The following is a 23,334-nucleotide window of genomic DNA, read 5'->3' as shown; positions in this document are numbered from 1 at the left end:
GTAAGCTGGAATTTGTAAAAAATTTACACAAATATTATTATTAGATATCAAGAACCGCCGCAGACTGATATTGGCTGTCTCAAATAATTTGAAATTCCCTAGATTATAAAAAAATTGAATATTCATTTGTGAAACAAATACACTTGCGTTTAATATAAGATGTTTAATCTGAGCGATCAAAAAAATGAACGAATATCATCGAACACTTTGCGCCAACGAAAAATATTGAAAATTATTATTCTGAATTACGAAATAACTTACTCATAGTTCTAATATTTATTAATTACTGTTTATCTATATTTTAATGTAAGTTTACAAATAAAATTTTTATTAACTTTCTCTTTCATATACAAAGATAAATTATGATTTATGTGTTATACAGAATAAATTTACAAATGTATTTTTTACTGCGTGCTTAAATTAATCCTACCTTAATCTGCACATTTTGCTCCAGCACACGTCGGAAATAAAAAACCAGATTGTAGAGAAATCGCAAATACTGGCGAGTTGACGTGCTGCTTCTACTTACAACGGTTGGAAGGAGTTCAAACTTGAAAGGGACAAACAATTCCAGAATCACGCCGCGTGTAAAAGCTCAAAGTGATTTAACTAACCTAAGCATATTTACTTAATAAAAGCAGGACGTTGACAATTGAGTTTGGTATAAGATTTACGTAGCTTGTATGCAAAAGTCGCATTATATTGACTACGGCACATCCTAATTATGTACAAGGTAATCAAATTTTAATGAATAATTTTATTTTATGAATATTACGTATTTAAATAATTTATATTGACTTTATTATAACGTTGTATAAATTATGTACACAAAATATTAAACGTATTAATAACAAATAATAAGAATTTATATTTTCCGTTTTTTTTTCTACACGCAAAAGAAACCATGTCTGGTATTGATTAAATTGTAACTGATAAAAGTATTGTAATTATAAATGTACTGTTAATACGTATTTAAAGGTAACAGAGATAAGAAAGCAATTAAAGGTTTTTAATAATATCAGCTATGATATTTTCAACGTTAAAAAAAAGGGAAAATATAAATTCTTATTACACAAAATGGTTTAAAATAATTATCAGAGGGTTTAATGAATATTTTGTGTACCAATTAGTGCTTTTATATACAATTACAATCATATTAGCGAAACTTTTAAATCATTTCTCGATAAAAGTTAATTAAGACTATAGTCTTAATATTAAGACTATAGTCTATAAGACTATAGTCTATATATTAAGTTAATATAGACTTGAGAGTTTCGCTACACACTAATATGGCTACAAATGTCGTATGTTAAATACACTAGCCAAACAATTCATGAAATCCTGATAATATATTATACCTATATGTTATTTATAGCATTTTTATCGTTTATTTCTTATCTTTTTTTGCTTTTTTTAATACAGTATCTTTTTAATAATCAAAGTAAGTTATTTTTGAGATTGCAGATGGAAAATTATTGGTACCAATAATGCATTTATCTGAATAGCAACTTATTAATATTACTTATTACTTTACTTATTAATATTACAATTGTTTTTTTTATTATTATATTAAACGCGTAATTTTTTTAATTTTAATAAGCTTTGTTGTTAGTACACTTTTTACGATGGGATTAAATTAACAGTATAAAACGATTACGAAATATTATGCATTTAACAGAATTGGAGTGGCATCGAAAATCTTTAATTGCTTCCCGATAGTGTTATTTTTGTTTTCTAAGAATATTTATATTTTTTGTTGGACAATATTTTCTGTTACACATTATGCAATGCTTTTCTTTAAATAATAATATAATAAAGATTTTTTCTTTGATACGTTTTTGCAACTCGTTTTTCGAAGAGCAAATTTAAATTAAATTTGTCCGATATTGGCGATCGTGAATATATATATAGAGTAGGAAACCTGATTGAAATGTAATGATTGCGTCACCGTTATTACCTATAATGTTGGATTGACGATGGTTCAGCCCACGAATACTCGAGTTGCAATAACAGTTAAAGCATGTATCGTAGAAATTCAATGTATATTGCTCTCAAACAGGTCACTATGTGTACCTATTCGTAAACATTTTAGCAAACTATATGTATCACGGTACAGTAAAGCAAAAAAAATTACTGTTAACAAATAATAAATAATGGATTTTTAATTTGTATTTTATAGAGCAAATTATGCATAATAAAATGCACCCAATAAATAATATTGAACGTGAAACATTGTTGGCTAAAATCTTTAAAAAGTAATTGTTTATTCGACATATTTTCATTTTTAAATAATTAAATGTAAATTTAATATCGCAAGAAAATTGCAATACAGATAATATCGACAGACATCAATCACAGCGTGATTTCCCATGCAGAAAAAATTGGCTGGCAAATGAAAATGACAAATTCGATAATTTTGCTGTGTAATTATTTGAGTTTAAAAGATCAATTACATAAAGGCAAACATCATTTGTTTGTTGTGTGTGTTGTGTGTTTGTGATATAGCGTGTTAGTATGTGTGTGTGTGTTGATGTATTGTTCATGCAAAATCATGCAAGTAATTCGGACGTATTGCTGAATGCGTAATAAATCAATCTATTTCCAATCGGATCGAATCATTTCGAGAGCGTAATCGTATCGAGCGCATTATCATCGGCTACTATTAGGACGCGTTCATTCTCGTGTCCCACGTCAGCACGTCGAGTGATTTGAGAACAATATCAGCGACGCATCCGTCCTGGACCAATGGGAACGGATACAGAGCTGCGTGTACGCGAATTTGCATAACTCGGTTCGTTTTGGACGTGTGGTGCATGGGTAGTTCGACGATTGGTGTTGTCGTGCGATTTCACGTAGCGTTGCAGAGTTCCTTTTTTTCTGGAATCAGATAAAAACGCGACTCGCGACGAGTAAAAACATTGTGTCCTTGTTATGCATTAATTTAAACGCTTATGAATATTTTTTTTAATTATCAACAATGAGATATACAATTAAAATAATATTGAAATCAGTTATAAAAGTTGGATTTTTACAATGAAAAATACTTTCAGTAATTAGTTATTTATTTTAAATATAAAATCACTGGGCACCGTATTATTCAAAAATAGCTCGATGCAACGCGATTCATATTTCACGAGTGATACAAAAACGCATTACGGGCTAGTAGATTAAACTTTTCTCATCAAGCACGCGGCGACGACTACTTCCGACGTAACAAGCTCCCCTTCGACCACTCGGTTGATGAAGTACAATAAAGTTTGCTCTCGCTTACGGGCAACTTCGGTGACTGTATTTCCACCATGACTTTTTCAATCCTCTTTTGTGGATTTGTCACGGATTGCCAGTTGCAATCTCATCGATTTTCTCATAAGCAATTCTTTTTATTATAAAGTTTATTTAAAAGTATCAATAATGACAGAGAAAAGCAATATAGTAGTGTTGAAATATGTTCCAATCCTTTTTAAAATATACAAAAAAGATATTTAAAAAAATTCAAACTTTGTATTGTTCAAATAATGTCAACATAACTGATAAAATTGTTTTTTATTGATTAATAAAATAAATTTAAAAAGATATGTAATAAATAATAATTACTATTTATATACATTAACAGAGAATAACTGCCTAAATAGTAAATAAAACTGTATTATAAAATATTATTTTTACTCTCTAGTCGCTTCAGAAATATTTTTTACAATTTTTACGTACAGTGTATAAAATAAAACGTGAATATATAGGACAAAACTTTTATTTCAATAAACATAATCACTAAAATTTATAATTAAACCGCTACAACATTAATTAAAATGATATAGATTTAAATCGTATTTTTTCTAAAAAATTATAATATTTATTAAATTTATAATTTAAAATAAATTCTCATATCCTTTGTTCAAATAATCCACTTCGTGGCTATTTGTTAATTATACAGAATCACATGATTACATTCTATCTAAATAAATTTTCGAAATGCTACTTTTACTTTTTTTAGTATTAACTATTTCAGATGATGATAATTATCTAAATGATAATAATAAATAATATGTCAAACGTACATGAATAAGTTTGTCAAAACTTTTTATTTCTTTTATCAGATGTAACAAATAAGACATATTTGCGACAAATTAATTATAGTAATTTTAGTGCATGATTTTTAAAAACATTGAAAATGTTGATAAAAGTGACATTTTCAATAAAATAAAATATATATTATTACAGTTCAGATATATTACGTTAAACCATCTGCAATAAAATTTCAACTTCATGTTGTTATAAATAGAAGGATAGTTTCCAGGCTTTTAATTGAAATTTATTTAAAATCTGGATATAATAATTTTACAGGAAACTTTTATTCTTATTAGCAACAGTTCACTGAGTCGTTTATATTTTGTACGTTGCCTTTGTCGTCCCATTTCGCCAGATGGATTCGACCACAATTCCATTAACAATCGTAGCTGTTATAGCAACCGCTGCTCCCGCAAGTCCAGCCACAACACTCAAAGCTGCAAGTCCAGCTACAATACTCAAAGCTGTAATAAATAATATTTTGAGAGATTTTGTTTATTTACATTAAAAATAAAAAAAATCTCCGTGTCCTGTAAAATATTTTAGTACTTCGAATTGGGTTAAAAGCTGTCACGACTATCGCAGAATCTGCAACAAATCAGATTACAAAAATCTGCAAGTGTCCAACTACTGCTGCTAAAGCAGATTCAATCACAGCTGCAGAAATTGCAAGAGACTCAACTGCAGTTGTAGAACTTGCAGTCGGACTGATTACGATCAGAAAGCTCAATTCGAGTCCGATGACAGTCGCGAAAGATGAAATTGGGTCAAAACCATAGCAGCCGCAGGTGCAACAGGTCCTGTAATGGCTATTCCTTTTCTTAAAGTATCCAGGATATCTGCGTTATTATGACCGAGATTCTACCGAGATTCTCAGAGCGACGTTCTTGACTAATCGAAATGATTATTATAGCGGCGATGAAATCTATGTAATTATGAGGACAGAATATGTAATTTTTACTACTCTTTGCTAATAGTCCATTCTTTTAGAAAGATTTTAAAATTAATGTAACAATAAATCAAAAAGAGAAAAAAAATTGGAGAAAGGAAAATTAGTATTACACTGAATCCAAAAAGAACAAACAATATGTAATAGTTATCAAATCGACAATAAGGAAAATTAGATTTTACTAATATCTATTCTTGCAAAGCTCGTTATTATATATTTGATATATGGTAATAAAAAGTTAACAATGCAACTTTCAACCCCGTGGAAGATCGCTGAGAATACGCGGTAAAAATCGGCCGAGCAAAAACGAGATCACGACGCGGCGTGTCATGAAAATCCGGATTTGCCATCGCTATCTCCATTATCGTGCGGAAATAGAAATATCGTTTAAAAATGTTAAAAGAATTTAAATAGATACAGATTTCTGAAAATAAATAAAAATGTTAAAAGAAGCTAAAAAATTATTAAAATTTAATAATTTAAAATTTAAATATATTTCAGCATATTTAAGTATAAAACTTTTAATAACGTCACAATGTCTTAACAAAAAATAATTTTAATATTCATTTTTAATTTGCAATATATATTTTAAAAGATATACAATCTTTGAATTATTTATGCAAATTATAAATTTATACGTATACATTCTGTGAACACACAGAAAAGGGTACATTATTTATCATGTATAACATTATTTTAAATTTTATTGTGTGCTCTACGTAAAATAAAACTATTATAATCAAATTACATGTTAAACACAGATCATCGAAAGATATATAAAATGTATACAATCACGTACGTACTATACCATTAATATCGTATAAGATTTAAGCTGATATAGTACAAAAGCTGCGAGCGAGTCAGTAACACTGATTATGAAAATCGTTTGAGTGAGTCTTCTAGTCACCAAGTTTAATATTTCGCAACTTATTTAAAAAAGCATCTCTCTATCGAGCATATTTGTTATTAATTTTGCTTTTTTACCATACGACAGTGTTTACAAAGGTTTCAATCTAGTCAGTTTTTACAAGAATTCGTACTTGTTTCATACAAAACTTCTCTAATTTATATTTTGCAGAGTTCTGTTGTCTTTGAGATGTTAATACGCGTGTGAACGTGTTATAATTTTTGCGGCCACAAAAGCCAGATGAAAAATACGAGCGTGCGGACGGTGTGATGCGCTGACATCGTCATAACACGCAGTCTTGCATACATCTGACCGTGATTAAAATCTGAGATTAAAGGGCCGGTATGCGCAGAATGTCGCGGAGCGAATGTGCATCTCGGGGCGGCGAGGCGAAGGGGGGGAAATGCTCCGATATCCGCGCGGACGCCCCATTCCCTTTACGTGTGAGAATATGCGGCTGATTGGTATGGCGTTGAGGCAATTTCCGACAATTACCGGGGAAGGTAGACGGGTATCGTCGCGCAATGGAGACCTCGGCACCAATGGTGTGGCACAATGGACCGCGAAATAGAGGCCACTGACCGGCCACACCAAATCCTATTAGCTCTTAAGGAGATATTATACGTGTCGAGACAATAGACTCTGACCACTCGAATTTTATTGATTTGCAAATATTGCCGCATATAATGAGTTTTCAAAGAATTGGACGTTGTATCGTTTCTTTAATGTCAGCTCGCTATTAAACAATTTTTGTACACTTGCAACAAAATGTTAAATTTATCAAGAATGTACGGGAAATTGTGAAATTCTTGATCTTTCTTTTTTTGTAACATTTAGAAAAATATTTTCATTTGAAAAGATCAGAGTTATTGGTTTACTGTGTGATATATCAGTTATTAGAAGTGCGTGCGGGGGAAGACATAACAGGCAAAACATTTTGTTCCAGAAGTGCCATGCGTTTATTATTATTATTATATGTAACGTGGTATGCACGAAAATTTGTTATATACATATATAAGAAATACGGTGATTGGAAATATGCCAAAATGACGAAGATCGTGATGCAGAACGTGATCGAGATTGCGAGTGTCTAAGAGATCAATCGCGGAGGTCCTTCGTGTTGCCGAGTAAAGAATTACCAGTGTCCAGGCGCATATCCGCGAACGATGCCACCTAATCCAGCGTGTCCAGCAGTGATGCTACCGGATGGACCAGCGATCAAAGCCGGAGCTGCGATAGGTCCGGCGAGAGCCGCTGGACCTACAGCAGGACCAGCAAGCACTGCTCCATAATGACCTCCTGAAAAGTATAGAGAAGTACATTTGAAGTGCGAAAAAAAAAGTAACGTCTTGTAATGAGTCTATAAACAAGAGAATTGTTCAAAATTACAACAAACTCATAAATTTATAAACAAGCAATTGAGCAATATTTTGATCGATTTTGTATAGTTGTAACTAAAATAATGCAAAAATTTTTAATAACAGAAGTCTCAATGCTATTGTAGAATAATTAGCGTAAAACATTTTTTTGAAACATTTTAAGTTTGAAGAAAATCCAAGTCATATTTTTTTATAAAGAAACATTATCGAGTTAAGAAATTATAAAACAATTTTTTTTTAAATCAAGAGAGTTTGTTTGGATTTGACAAAATGTGAGTCAAACGAATAAGGTTCTACAGTTTTTATATAATTTAAAAAATGTGAATTTTTTATATTATAAACTGTGATAAAATATTATTTGCTGTTATAAAATATGAATTATTGCAGTAAATGTTGGCAACAATCTTACATTGGAACAATATAACGTTTGGTTGCCAACAATAGTCTTGGCAAGTGAAATGAAATATGCGCTGCAACATATTGATTAATTATTAAACTCGTGCTCATATGGCACACGCGCATAATACATGAGATGTTGATACTGTTTAGAACAATTAAAAAATGCTTTAAAATTTATGAAATAGAGCGCCATTTAAACAGCAAATAATTAGTAATATCTTGTGGCAAAGCTTGTTATCATTCGTTTGATAATAGCAATTCATTGTGGCTTACCATAAGCTGGCCATCCCAAGGCTGGTGCGGCATAGCCAAGAGCCGGGCCGACCACCGCCGTATGTCCAGGGATGCTACCGGAAACGACCGACGGTCCAGCCACAGAACCAGTGACGACAGCTCCGCCGTCGACCGCACCGGATATGCGCGCGGGTCCAACCACCGGGCCGGCGAGTGCGGATGGTCCGTTAATAGGGCCTGCGAGAGCTGCAGGTCCTAGAATCGGTCCTGCTAATGCTGCACCATGGCCCAAATAACCTGACGGTGCCGCGGTTGCCACCGAAAGAGCTGCTACGAGGAGAATCGCGACCAGGGCGCACATGACGGAAAAGGGAACAATAGATGATTGCTGGTACAACAGGAAAATTTGCCTCGATGGCTGAGGTTGATGTGGCTGCCATCGACCGGTGTCCACTACGCTTTTATAGGGTATTGTCTCCCAGAACGGGCCCCAACGCTCCCGCCAACCCCAAGGGCGGGGCACAGGACACGCCAAACATTCTCCGCGAGCTGAGATGACGTTTCGTTGATTTATCAGCATTAAGTCAGTCACCTAGTGTTGGTGACACTAGAGTGCACTTAACGTCTCACCTCGCCGCAAGTCAAGTTATGCGGCTCGAGGGTCAAGTCACGCTGTTCCATTTCAACGCATCCGTCTATGATATTGCGTGTTACATTTGCCTCCGTCTATTCGCGCAATCATTCATCGCGGTAGCAGCAACAACATTAGATCCGATCAATATCTTGACACAATATTTACTTCTAGCTTGCTGTAGCGTATAATATGTGATCGGTGTTATCTTGTTCAAAAGCGAATGAACGGAGTTTATTTGGGCAACGTATTAATTTCTAACTTCTTTATTATTTCACATCTTTTATCTGTTTTCTCTTGAAAAATGCGTACCACAAATAATAAAGAAAAACCTGCATGAAGAGAACTATATCAACGACTATCGCAAAATGTATTATTAATTATTAAACATCAAATACGCGTTTCGCGTCTTGATAACAGTCTTGTTGTCGGCAAGAGTCAAAGGAATTAGATCATGATTACTCATCGCGAGCATCCAGTCATCAACGACCTTGAAACTAAAGACAATTCGCGTGTCCTATACATATCCCCTTCCTGCTTTCTCTCAGTTCGTCGTAGGCATGCACGTGTCTGTCGCCATTAGAACGATTACATTGCGTATTGTATTGTGCATTTGTCTAGGCGAGGCACGGGTTGCATTGCCCACGCGTCATCCGGGCTTTGCAGATTGTCACCAGGAATGAGGGCCCTATTGTTGTCGGATACGAGTGTGCGAGCCTGAGCACGACGATACCATCAAGTTCGCGACAGATCGCAGACACGATGCCAGGAATCGTTTGCAGCGCCATTATCGGACGTCATGCACAGATCGCAAAGATGACTGTTGATTGAGCAATACGGAAATTCTTTCAGCGCTTTTTCCATCCGTCATACATGCCACCTCTATCGAATGGTAAATTGAAAAGAACTGTATCCGATATGTATCGAACGTGAAACACAGTAAATGCGAAGTTTATTAACTTGGACATTTCGTCAATTTCCATCGTGATTTCTTTCTTCTTGGCGAAACGAGAAATGCATTGTGCGTCCAATGTTATGATGTAGATCAGCCATCCTCGAAGCTTCTCGGTTACGAAACTACAAAAGAATTTGATAAAGTTCCGGCAAACGTATTTTTCCATATCCGCTTTAATTTCTGTTAATTAAAAAAGATATAATAATCCTCGGCAAATGAAAATCTTTTAATATATTTCATCATAATAGAATTTGCAATTTGTGCTGCCTTTGTAATTGCACTCGGACATTAATTATTATTATAAAAGCCATATGTAGAATATGCTTCTAAAGCGTTACTATGCTCGTAACTGCGTATGTTATTGGCACAACGGCATACGATTCTCTACTTACAAGTTATCAAAGCATAGCCGAAATACGAGCGGCCGAGTGGATTTTTGGCTACACGTGTATGTACGCTGATATCCTCTCCAACTGGTTTTCAATTACAAAGCACAAAACGTGACATAAAGGGATTATCAAAGTTGCTTAGCGTGCATATCGCATGCATTAATCGATTATTGTTCGGCTAATGGTTCGGACGAGCAGTCGGCTACAACGTTACACGTTTTCATCATGGTGATCACTGGTATATTTAGCTTTGTACATTATCAATCACTGAGCACTGCCAAGTGAGTTCTACTTCAAGCATTGTAGATGTGATGGCATATCGTTCATTGTGAACATTTTCAATGTGCGCGGGATTGATCGTTTGTGAGATCAAATTACTCATCTGCCAAAGGCAATAGATCGCTCTATTCTGCTCTGCCGAATCGCCACTATTTCTTTCCATTTTTTTTATCTCTAGATATAATATTTCGAGTCCACTTTGCAGCGACACACCGAGAGAAATACCAACCAAACGTTCAGTTAAATAATAATCAAATGAATTTTGTAGTTACTGATATTAAAAACTTAATTACATTTAACAAATCATTTGGTTATATAGTTGTATAAAAACAATTGTTTGGTTAAGGCTACAAATTGTTTGGACAAAACAACTGCATATTTATAATAGTAATTATAATTATAAAATTCATCTAATTCTATTTAATTAAACGTTTAATTTATTTCATCCAAATATTTCTCTCAGTGCATATATTTTAATTTAATTTAATTTAATTTTACACAATAAAAATAAGTAAAAAGCTAATAGTAGGTACTCTCATTAGCCTTTTACTTATTCTTATTGTGTTAAATTTCGAAAGTCTTTTACTAAATTGTTTTAATTTAATTTATTGTGTATATCGAAATATACATACATATTGTCAACTTAATTATTACTGTTAAAATGATAAGTGGATGATTAGTAGAGATAGTAATTTTTTATGTCATTACATATCGATTATTTTTCATCGATTTCTTTGCACAACCTTCGACCGCATTTTCTTCGTGGCATTAAATGTCACATGCAGTTCATTATTGCGTCTGAGTGGTATTTACAATACCATTCAAGGAGATCCTTTCTTTCCATCTCCGGGTGACAAGCGCAATGTCGGCTCGCCAATAAACATCGCATTGCGAAGGTGATAAAATCAACTTCTTGAATCCGTTATTCACCCCTACTCGCTTGGGTGCGGCCGCTGTTTCCGACTTGGTTCGAGGTCGCGTCGCAACCTCGTATGTTTTCGATACGATTGATTAAACTTTCTTTCTATTCTGTTTTTCTTTTAATTTTTCTTTTACATCTTGTCACGCGGGTCCGAAGTGCAGAACGTGCCCCGCCTTGATCCCGTCGTCGCAAGTTCGCCGTCCCACATACCCGTTGTATAGCCCGGCTATAAAAGCTCACTTAGCATTAGCTTGCACGGCAATGTGCCTCCGTGATGGCTGGTGGAAAGTCGCTGCACCGAATCGCAGCATCCTCCGTCGTCATCGATGGAGACGCGCTACGCGATGGTCAACCAGCGGCACGCCATTAATGAGAGCGGAAGAGACCTCAATGAGATCGAAGGGCAAGAGGGAAGCGGCGATCGTGCCGCGCAGCTCCCGGCCCGAAACATTCCGGTAAAGAGACTTCCGCAATCTCTTGGCGCTTGAAACATTTACAATTCAGGTGAGTCGTATTTCCACGAAGAGTATAAAATTTCTGAGAGACATGGTATAATATACCGTAGACATTTGATGTGTTTACTCATTTCCTTCGCGATTTGAAAGTTCCACATTTTCACGAAAGTCTTTTATATATAGGTTACATTACTTATTACTGTTTTAATTGATTAAATTCGAGAAATTTAATCAACTAATTTAGTATTTGATATTTGCTTGATAAAAAGAATGATATTTGCAATATTGAAAATAAAAAGCGGCATGGAGTTAACACTATAATTAATATTTTTAATTTGACTGCCGTTTAAATTAGTTGATGTTATGATTCGAAGTAGGGCCGAGACGTTCGTGTAAAGCAGAAAACGGTAATTAAAGAAAGATTGTTGCGTATCAACTATCGCGCGTTTACTCTCATTACCCTTTCAAGTTTTAATTTTTAATATTTCCAACTTTTAATTGTTTATGTGACAAAGATTATTTTGTTCGATAATGAAAAAATAGTAATTTTGCGTTACAGACCTCTCACGAAAATTATTTAATTGCAATACTCATAAAAAAAAAAAACAAAATGCGTTAATTCAACAGGAACAAAATTGGATTTGGGAAAATTAATTATTATGCATTTTGCAACAGCAGTCCAATTCTAACATTTTCAGCGTACAGTTTTTTTAATTTTAATTTGATTTCGCGTAATAATTAATAAGTCCACTAGATGTTCATTCTAATTTTACATCTCATTTATATTATAATTTTATTCCGCGTTTTTTCCAAAAATTAATATTGTTCTTTTTAATTCTGCGTAGGCATTCAAAAATGAAGTACATTGTTCGCGGATCTGCGTTCCGAAACCGTTACGGCTATCGAAGGACCTATCGACCTTGCGCGGTCTACAGCAGCTCTCTACACAGTTCGGCCCATTAACGATTATTCACACACACCCTATTCGCCTCATTATTATTGACCACGCCTCATGCCATTTTCGCGTAGTCGTTAACGCGGAGGGAGAGAGGGGAGAGAGGGGGGAGGGGGAGAATGAGTTTGCCAAGAGAAAACAATCCGGCTTTCTTGCTTTATGTTCTCCCCAGATCGATCTCCGCAGGAATGCCACCGGCTATCCGGTAGCTGACGACGATCGGTCTCGGTCGTAACTCTAACCCGCGACAAGACTCGTGATTTATGGCGGCAACAAAGACGAATTCACACGCGAGACCCGTCGTTTTCAAACCCTTATAAATGCGTCTCGTAGAAAGCGCGAATACAATGAAGTTTTGTCAGGATTGCTAGACACATAGTCGATACGTATGACGGTCTCCATTAAACTACGCGCAAATTGCACGAACTAGTTTGCTTACCTTTCTTGACAGCTTCCAACTTGATATACTAATTTTGGATGTTTAACAGTATATTAATTACTTATTTAAATTTGTTGTACATAATATTAACAATATTAGTTTGAAATCGAATCTGTTTATATTCGCTGTTCGATAAATAGAATTCGATTACGTAAAATTCTTTAAAGAGATCGACTTTGCAAAATTTGAAAGCCTTTTTTTGAAGCAACTGTATTACCAGAAGTACATTATATTCTTGAAAAGTGTTTAACTCCCCCTGTGAAAATTAAAAAAAAAAAGAAAAGATTTTCAAAGAAACTCAAGAGACTCTGTTAATTTAATGCAAAATGCGTTATGTATTTGATTTTTTATAATGCGAACTGATGTACGGTCCATCCATAATTCGAAGAGAAATATGACTTTACCAGCCATTTTGTATCAAAACTGATCTACCTCATTAATTTAGTTTAAATTTATTATTTAATGCTATCTTATCTTTGATTTAAGTAAAATGATTTACTTTTGATATGTTTTAGTTAACTAATAGATTAAACATAGATTTTATAAATATAATCAATGTTGTTTAATTATAGTGTATTTAAAAACACATTATGAATATGTATTGATAACAAATTATACGATTATAAAAAAACATGTAACATGTGAACTTTTTTAAATCAATAAATTATTTCGAAATATTAAAGCAATTCAATATTAGATTATTTGCCGCAAAATAATTTAAAATATTTTGTTTGCATGAATTTTCTAGATTTTCCTCACTTTTTTAATATAAATTACTTTTTTATTATTTATATTTTTTAATATAATATACTCTCTTTTGCATTGTTATTTACAATGTTTAAATTCTATCAATTCTGAAAATATTTAAAAGAATAATATTTTTTTTTCATTTTTTGATAATACATGTTTACTTACTGCATAACGTAGTTAAGTGAATCTTAGAGATTCAAGCGCTAATTGGAACAATATCTTCCCACGGTTGCAATCGTCCGTCAACTTGTACCGCCTGCGAGCGATGCGGCTATTACGGACGCCCGCCAATTCACGATCGATTATCGCCCACCGTTGTCGACGCATAGCAATTAACGTCCTTGCACGGTGCGCGTTATTCGCGTGTCCGTCGTGAAAACGCAGCGCCCTTCTCGGCGCGGCCCTGTTGCTCGACCCATTTCTTATTCTGTTCGCTCGCAGACGGTGGGCGGCCGATTACAAGTGGGTGACCTTTCGGAATTTGCGAGGGTTCGGTGCATTCTCACAATGCAGCTACCATCGCAACGATGATGAAACGCGCGAGATTACGTAACCGCGTCGCCGCTATCTCAGAGCCGGGACGTGGCTCGGGCCACGATTTTCCCATAAGGCGAAGGCCACGCTTGAGCGTCGCTCGATATTCCGTTCGTGAGTGCTCGCGCCGCGCGAACAAAGCACGGGGTATATCATTTTCCAATAGCAATTTGTTGTGGAAAAAAAAGGGGGAGGACAAAGGTGGGGACACAAATCCGAGATTAAACATCCACGTGACGATCCGGCGATTGTAAATCTCACAATAAATTACGCGCGCGTAATAGGTACCGTAAATCGCGTTTCATACTCGGATTTGTGTAAATCCTGTATAAATTGCTCGCTAGATGCGCCGATACTTAAATTTATGTCGGGTATCTCCTTGGTATACTTTCGTTCGTGATTCATTACGCGGCCTTTCGACCGTACAAAAAGTTATGGATGGGCCGTAACGAAATAATTATTTATTTTAATACGCAATCACCAATCGCTAATGTAATAACATTGGAATTAGTTTAGCATTGATATGTCCAGATAGATTGTTGTAATGTATACATTAAAGTATAATCTCAATCCATAATATTGCAAATCAGTTGTGACGATGAAATATCATAATACTATTAAATGGATATTGAATTAACGATATCAAATTATCTTCAGTATAGTAATGGAATTTCCAATTTACATCAGTGTTTTACAAGCTGTCGTTCCATGTAGTTTCTCTCCGACCATGACTTTTCATGTTCAGCTTATGAGTGGCGAACCACGACGTCCGCTCGTTGAGTCACGCTCGCGACGACCTTACCCTTTACGGCAACGATCATTACGCGTTGCATTAAGATACGCGTTTACGCCGGATCTGTGTCATTTACATCAACTGCGAACTCCTTGCGTGCGATCGTACTCGAACACGGACACCGCGAGTGATCTATTGTATCGAGTGATATGCATCGCCGATATAACAATAATCTAGTTGAACGGTACGCAACGTGAAACGTGCAACCGCTCTAATCACTGTAATGAACAATTGTTAAACGCTATTTCCATATTCTCTCGAAAATCATGACGAAATGGGCTAGATAACGAAGTGCAGAGAAGGCAGCGTGACGATGAATTTTAGACTAAACGAGTCACGTTGGACGGAAGCATAAAGCATAAATTGTTAGTAAATGAATTTCTACAGATTTCAGTTAATTAAGCGCACTGGAATGCTTATTTGTTATTGTTAACGTAAGATTACAGCGTGCTAAATTTGAATTAGCAAAAGAAATATCGAGCAAAAAAACCTGCTTTTGAAACTTCTACGCAATTTTGTCTTTTATAATACAACTTATAAATTATGTTTTAGTTTTATTGGATATACCATATAAATGCATGTTTCATGCACGAAGTTAGTTTTCGATTACCTTGTATTATCGCTTGCATAATTTAAACGGTAATGGTTTGCTCAAGTGGCAAACGATTATTCAAGACTAATTCGTCGGATATAATCTCCGCATCATCCATTGCTTTCATCATGGATAATTTGTGGTTTGCTGATAGAAGAGATGGTTGGATTAGTTAATCAGATTGCCACGGTAATTCGCGATAGGATAATTGACTTAACCGCACCCGGCTCAAACACATTACAAGACTTCTGCGTGATTCTTCACCGTAGAATTTTTGGAGAAATTAATTGAAGCAATGCCTCTCATAATCGTACAATCCGATTTAATCATCTTTGAATAATTGCGTTTATAAAGTCTGTTAGATTTAAGGATATATAATACAGAAGCGATACATCACATGTAATACACAGCAATTTGATAGATCAAAATTTTGATTGGCGAGATCAAACTAATTGATGAGATACATCAAGCCATACATTATGTATAGATATGGGCTCTCTGGGTTATTGTTTTCTTTTATATTACGCAAAATATCTTCCTTTTACGTTACAAATATTCTTTTACAAAGAGAAGAGTGAATTCCATTTGTACAGAAAAGAGGTGTAAGTATTCATGCGCGCGCCGTCAACCGAGAGCCATCGAGCGCGAAGAGCGTCGTCGTGTTACAGCAATTTTATACCCCCATAATACTTCTTCACAATCTCTCTTAGAAATTCGCGTGGGGGAGAAATCTCTACTTTCGACCCGACGACGACGATTTAGAGAGATTATTTTCTTTTGCATTTTTTAGACGGTTGTGAGCGCGTTACCAGTGACCGTGGCCGTGGCCGGCATGGATGGCGGCACCGTAACCGCTTCCATGAGCCGTGATCTTTCCGGAGGGACCGGCGATCACCACCGAACCGGCGTGCGGTCCAGAAACAGCCGCGCTTCCGGAATGAGGTCCGGCCAGAACCGCGCCGTGGGTAGCCGGTCCGGCAACAACTACTCCGTGCCCTCCGTGACTGCCGCCGTATCCTGCGTAACCGTAGGCAGGACCAGCCGCATATCCTCCGTAACCTCCTGCGAATAATAGAGGGAAATAAACAGAGAAATGCGGACAGAGTCGATCTCAATACATACAGCTACTTAAAAAAAAAGCAAAAATAAGCTGCAAACTATCAGGATAGCTTTTATCTGTATACTAATTATAGTATGTTACAAACAAGTTGTAAAAGTTTCATGAATCACAGAATATTTTAGCATTGTTGCAGCAGATTTGTGATGTTTTTGCAATTTTGCTGAAATGTCATACTTGTATAATATTGAAATATTCTGTGCTTTGTGGGATTTTGCAATGTAAACTTTTAAAAATTTATTTCAAAAATTATTTGATGCACATCACTTCGTATTATACTTCTCCAAATTGTTTTTTAGATTGTCTTCCATTTTTCAACTTTTACAATCTACTTATCGTCAAGACTCTCTTCTTTTCGGACGATAACTTTAATCAGTTGCACTACTTACCGACATAATTACCGCCATAACCACCTGCATAACCACCGCCATAGCCACCATCGTAACCACCATAGGCACCGTCGTACGGACCACCGTAACCTTCCACGTGCGCTGGACCAGCGACCGACGCGGTCACAACAGCTGGCCCAGCAACGGCGCCCGTCACGTGAACAGGACCAGCCATCGATCCGGATAAACGAGCCGGACCTATCGCTGGGGCGGCAACAGAGGTGGCACCCACGTGTGGACCCACGACACTCGCTGCTCCAAGAAGTGGTCCAGTAACAGCTACCCCATGTCCGCCGTAGCCTAGACCCCCGTAAGCTCCGTAAGCTCCATGACCACCGTAAGCTCCATGACCACCATAATATCCGTGACCGCCCAAGACAGCTTCTCGTCGCTCACGAGATGCCGCAGCAACAATGGCGCACAGGGCAAACGAAACGAACTAGAGATGAAGAATTTCAATTCGAGGTGAGTTCAGTAATAAACTACATAGCTCTTAGATCGATACAATATTACACCAAGCGGTTCTCCACTTAAACGCTAGAAATTTAATTTTGCGAAGGAACACGTTTTCACAAAATTTATGTTTGAAGCGATATCTATAGATACGACGTCGAGCAGGAAAGCGGATCGCGGAACTCGCGCGCGATGAAGTTATACTGCTCGCTTAATTCTTCAACTATTGTTTTCGCGACGGGTTTGTCACTTTATGTCACTCCATCGTTCCGCTGAAAGAACAGCGGTCCGATTGCGGCACGTTGATTGTTCGGGTAACAAAAGAAAGAAAGGCAGGAGCCGCGCACTTCCGATCGTCGAGATGAATACTTACGAGGGTCTTCATCGTGCCGACCGGCGATTGCTTGAATGTGCCTACGACCGACTTGGTCGGACTTTATATACGTCTCCTAGGATCTCTGACCGCGCCTCCGCTGATCCCTTCATCAAATCATATCCGTTGACGATGTTTGCCACTCGTTCATTGTGTAAGAAGGTCACCTCCGACACACCCACCCACCTTTGGACATGGACCCCTTACGTGACCTTCGCTTAACTTAACTATTGGCTTAGAAATTTCAGAAACCACCTCCTTTGTCTGATCTGCACGTACTAGACTCTGCCGGCTAGCGCTAAACGCAATTGTGAAAGCACCGTTCAATTATCTCGCGACGCTGTGAGATTTAGGATTTGATGAAATGTGTATGTCAGATTCTTCAATTCTCTTTTTCTATTACTGTAATACAGTTAATATAATATTTTAAATATACAATATTTTAAATCTTGCCGATTTTAATTTATTGATTTCTTAAGATTCAGACAATCTAAAAAACTAAATATTTCTTTTGCTCTAAGAAATATTTCAGTTTAAAGTGCGAGTTCAATTAATTTTTTCTATTATCTCTTTTGAAATTCATACGACTTCATTCTTAAAAATATTTCCTTACCATCTCAAAAGCGATGAGATATCTTATCTCTTCATTTTGAAAATGCACCTATGCATCGTTGAGATGCAAATCTCTCACGCTTTTCTTTCATCTGCTTTTTAAAAATCTTTTACTGCTCTTTAGTATGCAAAAAAATTAGATAACAAATATAGAAACAAATATGTAATCTTAGTAAGTTCTCACATTTTTTGTTGCAATTGCCCGTATCGTTACCCGTAATCGTCACGTATATGTACGACTCGGGTTATCCTTTCAAATCGCGCTCGTTTGCAATGGAATCTCGTGCATTGTGTAAGATCAGTGTTTGACACACCTACCCTTGGCTCATCGAACAACTTCCATAGACGAAACCCTGGGAAAAAGTTGAAATGAGTTCATTCGGCGCGCCGGAGCTTCGAAAAATATTTCTCTCTCGTGTAAAGTTTGCCATCTACCAATTTCCATCTCTATGCACGAAAGGTAAATGGTGACGAAAGTTAGTTTTCGGGAGATATCAAGTATCACACATTTCGGCAAACAAATTGCTTGAAACCCTCCGTTCTACGTTGCTTCAGAAAGAAAATTTTTAGAGATCGTCATGAGATGAATTCATACAATCTGTATGCAATAAATACAAATATATTTAAAATATATTATAATTTCACAATTTTGCAATTTTATGGGACTTATTTATTTTAAGAACAATTTGTTTAGTAATTATATTTTACTAAATTATTTTACAATCTCTTTACAATCAAAGCATACCGTAATTCGATTTTATTAGAAGTGAGTGTTGACAGTAATTAAAAATATATGTTCATAGCATTTACGCGTTACATTACTCGTGTAATCAGAGAAATCATTTTAATCGTTTTAATAAGAGAAAATTAAATTTATTTTTTAGCGAATTAAGAGTAATAAACGTCTTTGAGAAATTTGTTACGTGAATTTTGAATCTCAATTGCGTGACCGCGTAGCAGGATAGGTCAATCGCGCGATTGAGCCATTCAGGAGAAGGGCAATCAAGCTTTAACCCCGGAGGTTAAGAGTTATAAAGAGGGAGTTTTGTAATCTTGCTAAAAATTCCTCGTAGTACATACAGAGTAAAAAATTACGTGAATGTTGACAAAAAAAGTATGTTAAAGTATGTTAACATCGCTAGTAAAAAAGAAACAAAGACACATAAACGTGTTAAAAGATAAGAATTGATTTTATATACGTATGTTTTGCTTGCATAATTTGCAAATATAATGCGTCTTACATATTCAACAGTGATGTATATATGTAATTATGCGAAGGGTTTCAGGCGTTAAAATAAACATGATTACATACTGATCAATGCTAATGTTAATTGCACTCGTTACGAAAATGTGCGCATGTTCATAAGACCATAGGGATCACGATATAAGCATTAAGTGCAATCATAAGCATACTATATGTGCCATATACCATAGTACGCAAATAAAATTTTATATGCAATTTGTGAAAACTTATTTGTTTCGCGAACAACTTTAAATAAAGTTTGATCGTTATATTCGATATAAATCGCAATAAAGGTTAAAGTTATGTGAAGTCGCTCGGCACAATGAGATTAGAAACTGACAGTTTCTCTTACAATTTTTGTGGTTTCGAGTTTTATCTTTTGCCTGAAATTAATTTGCTCTTTCCGTTCGTTGGTTTTCCGTATTAATGGAGAACATAATTATTTTATAAGTATATTTAAAATACGATCTGATGCTTATTGCTATGCAGCAATTCGTGTAATATGACGAAGTTCTAGGTTGCAATTTATGTGATGTGCAAGGTGAATTGACGCGCGTTTACCGAGAACGGGCTGGCTGGGAAAGAGCCGCGCTCTCAGGAATTAATGCACTTCTCAATGTGATATATAATCGATGAAGCCAACCAACATCGCGCACTCGACCTTTAACGGGTACGATGAAAGAGACTCAAATGCTCCAATTCTACGTGAATATTGTGATTTCTGATAACAATTATTGAACACCGTGAGAGCTTCTGCATGTCCACGTCTCGTTTTTTCAAGTAATTGTAATTGTAAAAAAAATGCTTTTTGTATGGAGAAATCTACCTTGTCATTTTGTGTCGTTTTATCTTGCAATAGTACACCATTATCCTGAAGAGAATACGTTTTTAATATTTAATAATTATTAAACGTTATAAAACAACTAAAATTTATTAAAAAAATATTTTAAACAATTTTAAGAATTATTTACTTTTAATAATCATTTAATATATGTTGCATTATCGCATAAAGTGATTGATTTTCAGGCCTTTGATATTCAGGCCTGCTCTTCAAGATAGAATCTCTCTTTCTAGTGCTCTGCAAGCAATAATCAAATTTGATACAAATCTAAAATTATGCACGAATATATTTTCAAAAATTGTGTGAGAAGATGTATTGATAGCAGATAGAAGCACTTTGAATACGTTGTCAGGCGAATAGAGAACAAATGTAGTAGATTCGTGAAAGAAGTCGGAAATTCGACCTTTAAGTATGATCTTTTCTGTTTAAGTTGCTGCTACGCGTCTGTAAATGTTTCACAAAGTGTTGCGCTGTTGTACGACTTTATCCGCTGCATCACGTTCTGAAAATTCGTACCTACGACGAACGATCGAAGGTGGTATGGTTACCCCGCTGCGATTGAGCGTGATCAATGCTAATGGTGAGACTGACATTTGCAGTCATTGTCTGCGGCGCAATACGGATGTAATGCACCACGATGTTTATGGGAGCATGCAACCTATTCGCCGTTCTATGTGAAATCATGGGAAGTGTAAAACACTTGCGTTTTGAATAAAGTTCAACTTATCTAAAAAAAAGACGAAGAAAATGGATTATAATTACGAAAATGAGCATACAAATCTCACAACAGTGTCTAAAGGAAATCTGATTGTGAGTTATATTTTCTGCAGCGCAAAATTCTTCAAGAAAATCAATATCTCCGTAATAAACTTATTTTGTTAATGCAATTTATATTTGTGTAAAATCTGTAATATATATTTTATAAAAAGTCCTCTCTAAATGAGGCAACCTTGACCATAAAAGTGGAACAACCTCGTAATGCTTTGTAAAAGGGTTTTCTAAGAAATGCGTGCAACAATCGCACACCCCCGAGAGTGAAAGGACCGCGCCTCTTCGTATCCGGCATTCTGCCATCTCCAACAATTATTCCTTGACGATCATTACGAAACGCACGTTTTCTATGACACAATTTATGACGCTTTGCAACAATATCATAATTCCGTTTATATTTTCTTCCTTCTTTATGCAAAATTATTTCGATCCATACAAGTGAAAAACTGACACTTATTTATTCCTATAAGAACAATCTCTTAAACATAATCATTTTAGTTCATTTTCCTTATATCTGATGTTTTAAAAAATTTTAATTAAATATAATTTTTGTTTAAAACAATTTGTATTTATAAAAATTATTATTTAAAATATAAGGAAATATTTGTTTAATCCTTTATTGAAGTTATCGTGAGTATAGTATGCATTAATTTTTAGAAATTTTATTCGGCCATACTGAAATTATTTGAAAAGACAAATGTGATAAATATTGAAAATAGTAATACGCAAAGAGCAAAAGAAAATTATATGATTTGCAATATATCACCATTTCTATTTTCAAAAGAACAGTTTAAATTTACTATTCCAATTTTTTAACACGAGTAACATCAATATTTTACGGATAACCCATTTGCAAATCTATTAAAAATAGTTAAATTGCTGAAAAACTAGACGGATAGCTAAAAAATTTAAAATTGTTAAAAATTATACGTGCGCTCGTTCTATTTCAATTTTCACTGGTCGCGTCGTTGCGATAAGTTAGAAGTTCTGGTGTACAGTTTTACAAAAAAATTGAAACTGGCACCGTTTTTACGGCGTTTTATTTTTGAATTTTACGTCGAATATATATGTGAAAAATCCAAGTGTTTGTGTTCGAGAAAGTATGACTTTTTTCACGTGTAGGGCGAGAATCGATGCAAGTTTTATCTCGTGGAAAAATAGAAAAAGTGGAAAAAGACCAGGATATAAAAAAAGCCATCTTAGCGCATTCAAATTTCATGTTCTCTGCCGCATCGCCAGTCAGTGTTCCCCCTCGCTGAAGAGATTCTATTCGATTCCATGGCTTAGCAAATGCACTTATATCTTTTTATTTTATTTGTAGTCCACTGAGGAAAAACGAGAAATCGGACAAATGTACTCAGCGTATCCGGGAAAAATTTACGGGTCTTTCGTAGACGTGAGAATTTACAATAAATCTGACAAAGCACTGCCACTTTGTTTTTTATAATATGCACAAAGCTATAGAGTGATGAATTCAATTTATGATATATGAAAATTGAAAATTATCTTACAAATTATGTATGCGAATATTCGTTCATGATTATTCATTTTCATATCATCATATTCATTTCGCAATTTCACAAGAAGATCGTTCTCTCTAAGCGAGAATTATCCGCTTCTAATGGGGAAAGCCAGCATTGCTCGACCACTTTGTGATTAATTTGATTTAATCAGCATCGTTAACGCTCGTTCATATCAAAGCTAATACTTCGACGACATGTCTGGTCCATTAATTTGTTAAAATAACGAAGCTTATACCGACACACTTGCAGATATTATTTCATCCTTTAATAAACGAACGTTTCGCGTAAAACGATAATATAAGAGGGATGTAGTAATAATGTGTAATTATAAATTTGCAGTTTTATCAATTCATATATGTCATTTATGTACTTTGTTACGATACTT

General features: G+C 35.3%; 2 protein-coding genes and 1 long non-coding RNA gene across 3 annotated transcripts; 1 reads left to right on the top strand and 2 right to left on the bottom strand.

Moving 5' to 3' along the window:
- Positions 1-6,856: 6,856 nt before the first annotated feature.
- LOC105202337 (tetra-peptide repeat homeobox protein 1) lies at positions 6,857-8,528 on the bottom strand. Its single transcript, XM_011170800.3, has 2 exons — positions 7,973-8,528; positions 6,857-7,220 (listed from the first exon to the last, which is right to left on the bottom strand). Exons 1-2 carry the CDS (start codon positions 8,511-8,513, stop codon positions 7,057-7,059), a joined length of 705 nt encoding a protein of 234 aa, XP_011169102.3. The 5' UTR covers positions 8,514-8,528; the 3' UTR covers positions 6,857-7,056.
- A 2,868-nt stretch (positions 8,529-11,396) lies between these two features.
- Positions 11,397-13,641, top strand: LOC120357856. The gene is made up of 2 exons (XR_005574860.1): positions 11,397-11,613; positions 12,410-13,641. It is a non-coding gene; the product is annotated as an uncharacterized LOC120357856 (long non-coding RNA).
- A 1,044-nt stretch (positions 13,642-14,685) lies between these two features.
- On the bottom strand, positions 14,686-18,030 carry LOC105202338 (cuticle protein 64). Its single transcript, XM_011170801.3, has 3 exons — positions 17,960-18,030; positions 17,134-17,572; positions 14,686-16,689 (listed from the first exon to the last, which is right to left on the bottom strand). Exons 1-3 carry the CDS (start codon positions 17,969-17,971, stop codon positions 16,433-16,435), a joined length of 708 nt encoding a protein of 235 aa, XP_011169103.1. The 5' UTR covers positions 17,972-18,030; the 3' UTR covers positions 14,686-16,432.
- Positions 18,031-23,334: the final 5,304 nt, after the last annotated feature.

The sequence above is a fragment of the Solenopsis invicta genome, chromosome 5, assembly GCF_016802725.1.
Source record: "Solenopsis invicta isolate M01_SB chromosome 5, UNIL_Sinv_3.0, whole genome shotgun sequence".
Lineage (NCBI taxonomy): Eukaryota > Metazoa > Arthropoda > Insecta > Hymenoptera > Formicidae > Solenopsis > Solenopsis invicta.
Note: the sequence above shows the minus strand (reverse complement) of the source record. Positions and strands in the feature narration are given on the sequence as shown.

Excerpts from the sequence above, each read along its gene's own strand:
- LOC105202338 (XM_011170801.3), bottom strand. Across the intron at positions 16,690-17,133 it reads TTATGGCGGTAATTATGTCG|GAGGTTACGGAGGATATGCG; the intron begins GTAAGTAGTGCA and ends TATTATTCGCAG.
- LOC105202337 (XM_011170800.3), bottom strand. The coding sequence starts at position 8,513 with ATGCTGATAAATCAACGAAACGTCATCTCAGCTCGCGGAGAATGTTTG. Across the intron at positions 7,221-7,972 it reads CTTGGGATGGCCAGCTTATG|GAGGTCATTATGGAGCAGTG; the intron begins GTAAGCCACAAT and ends TATACTTTTCAG.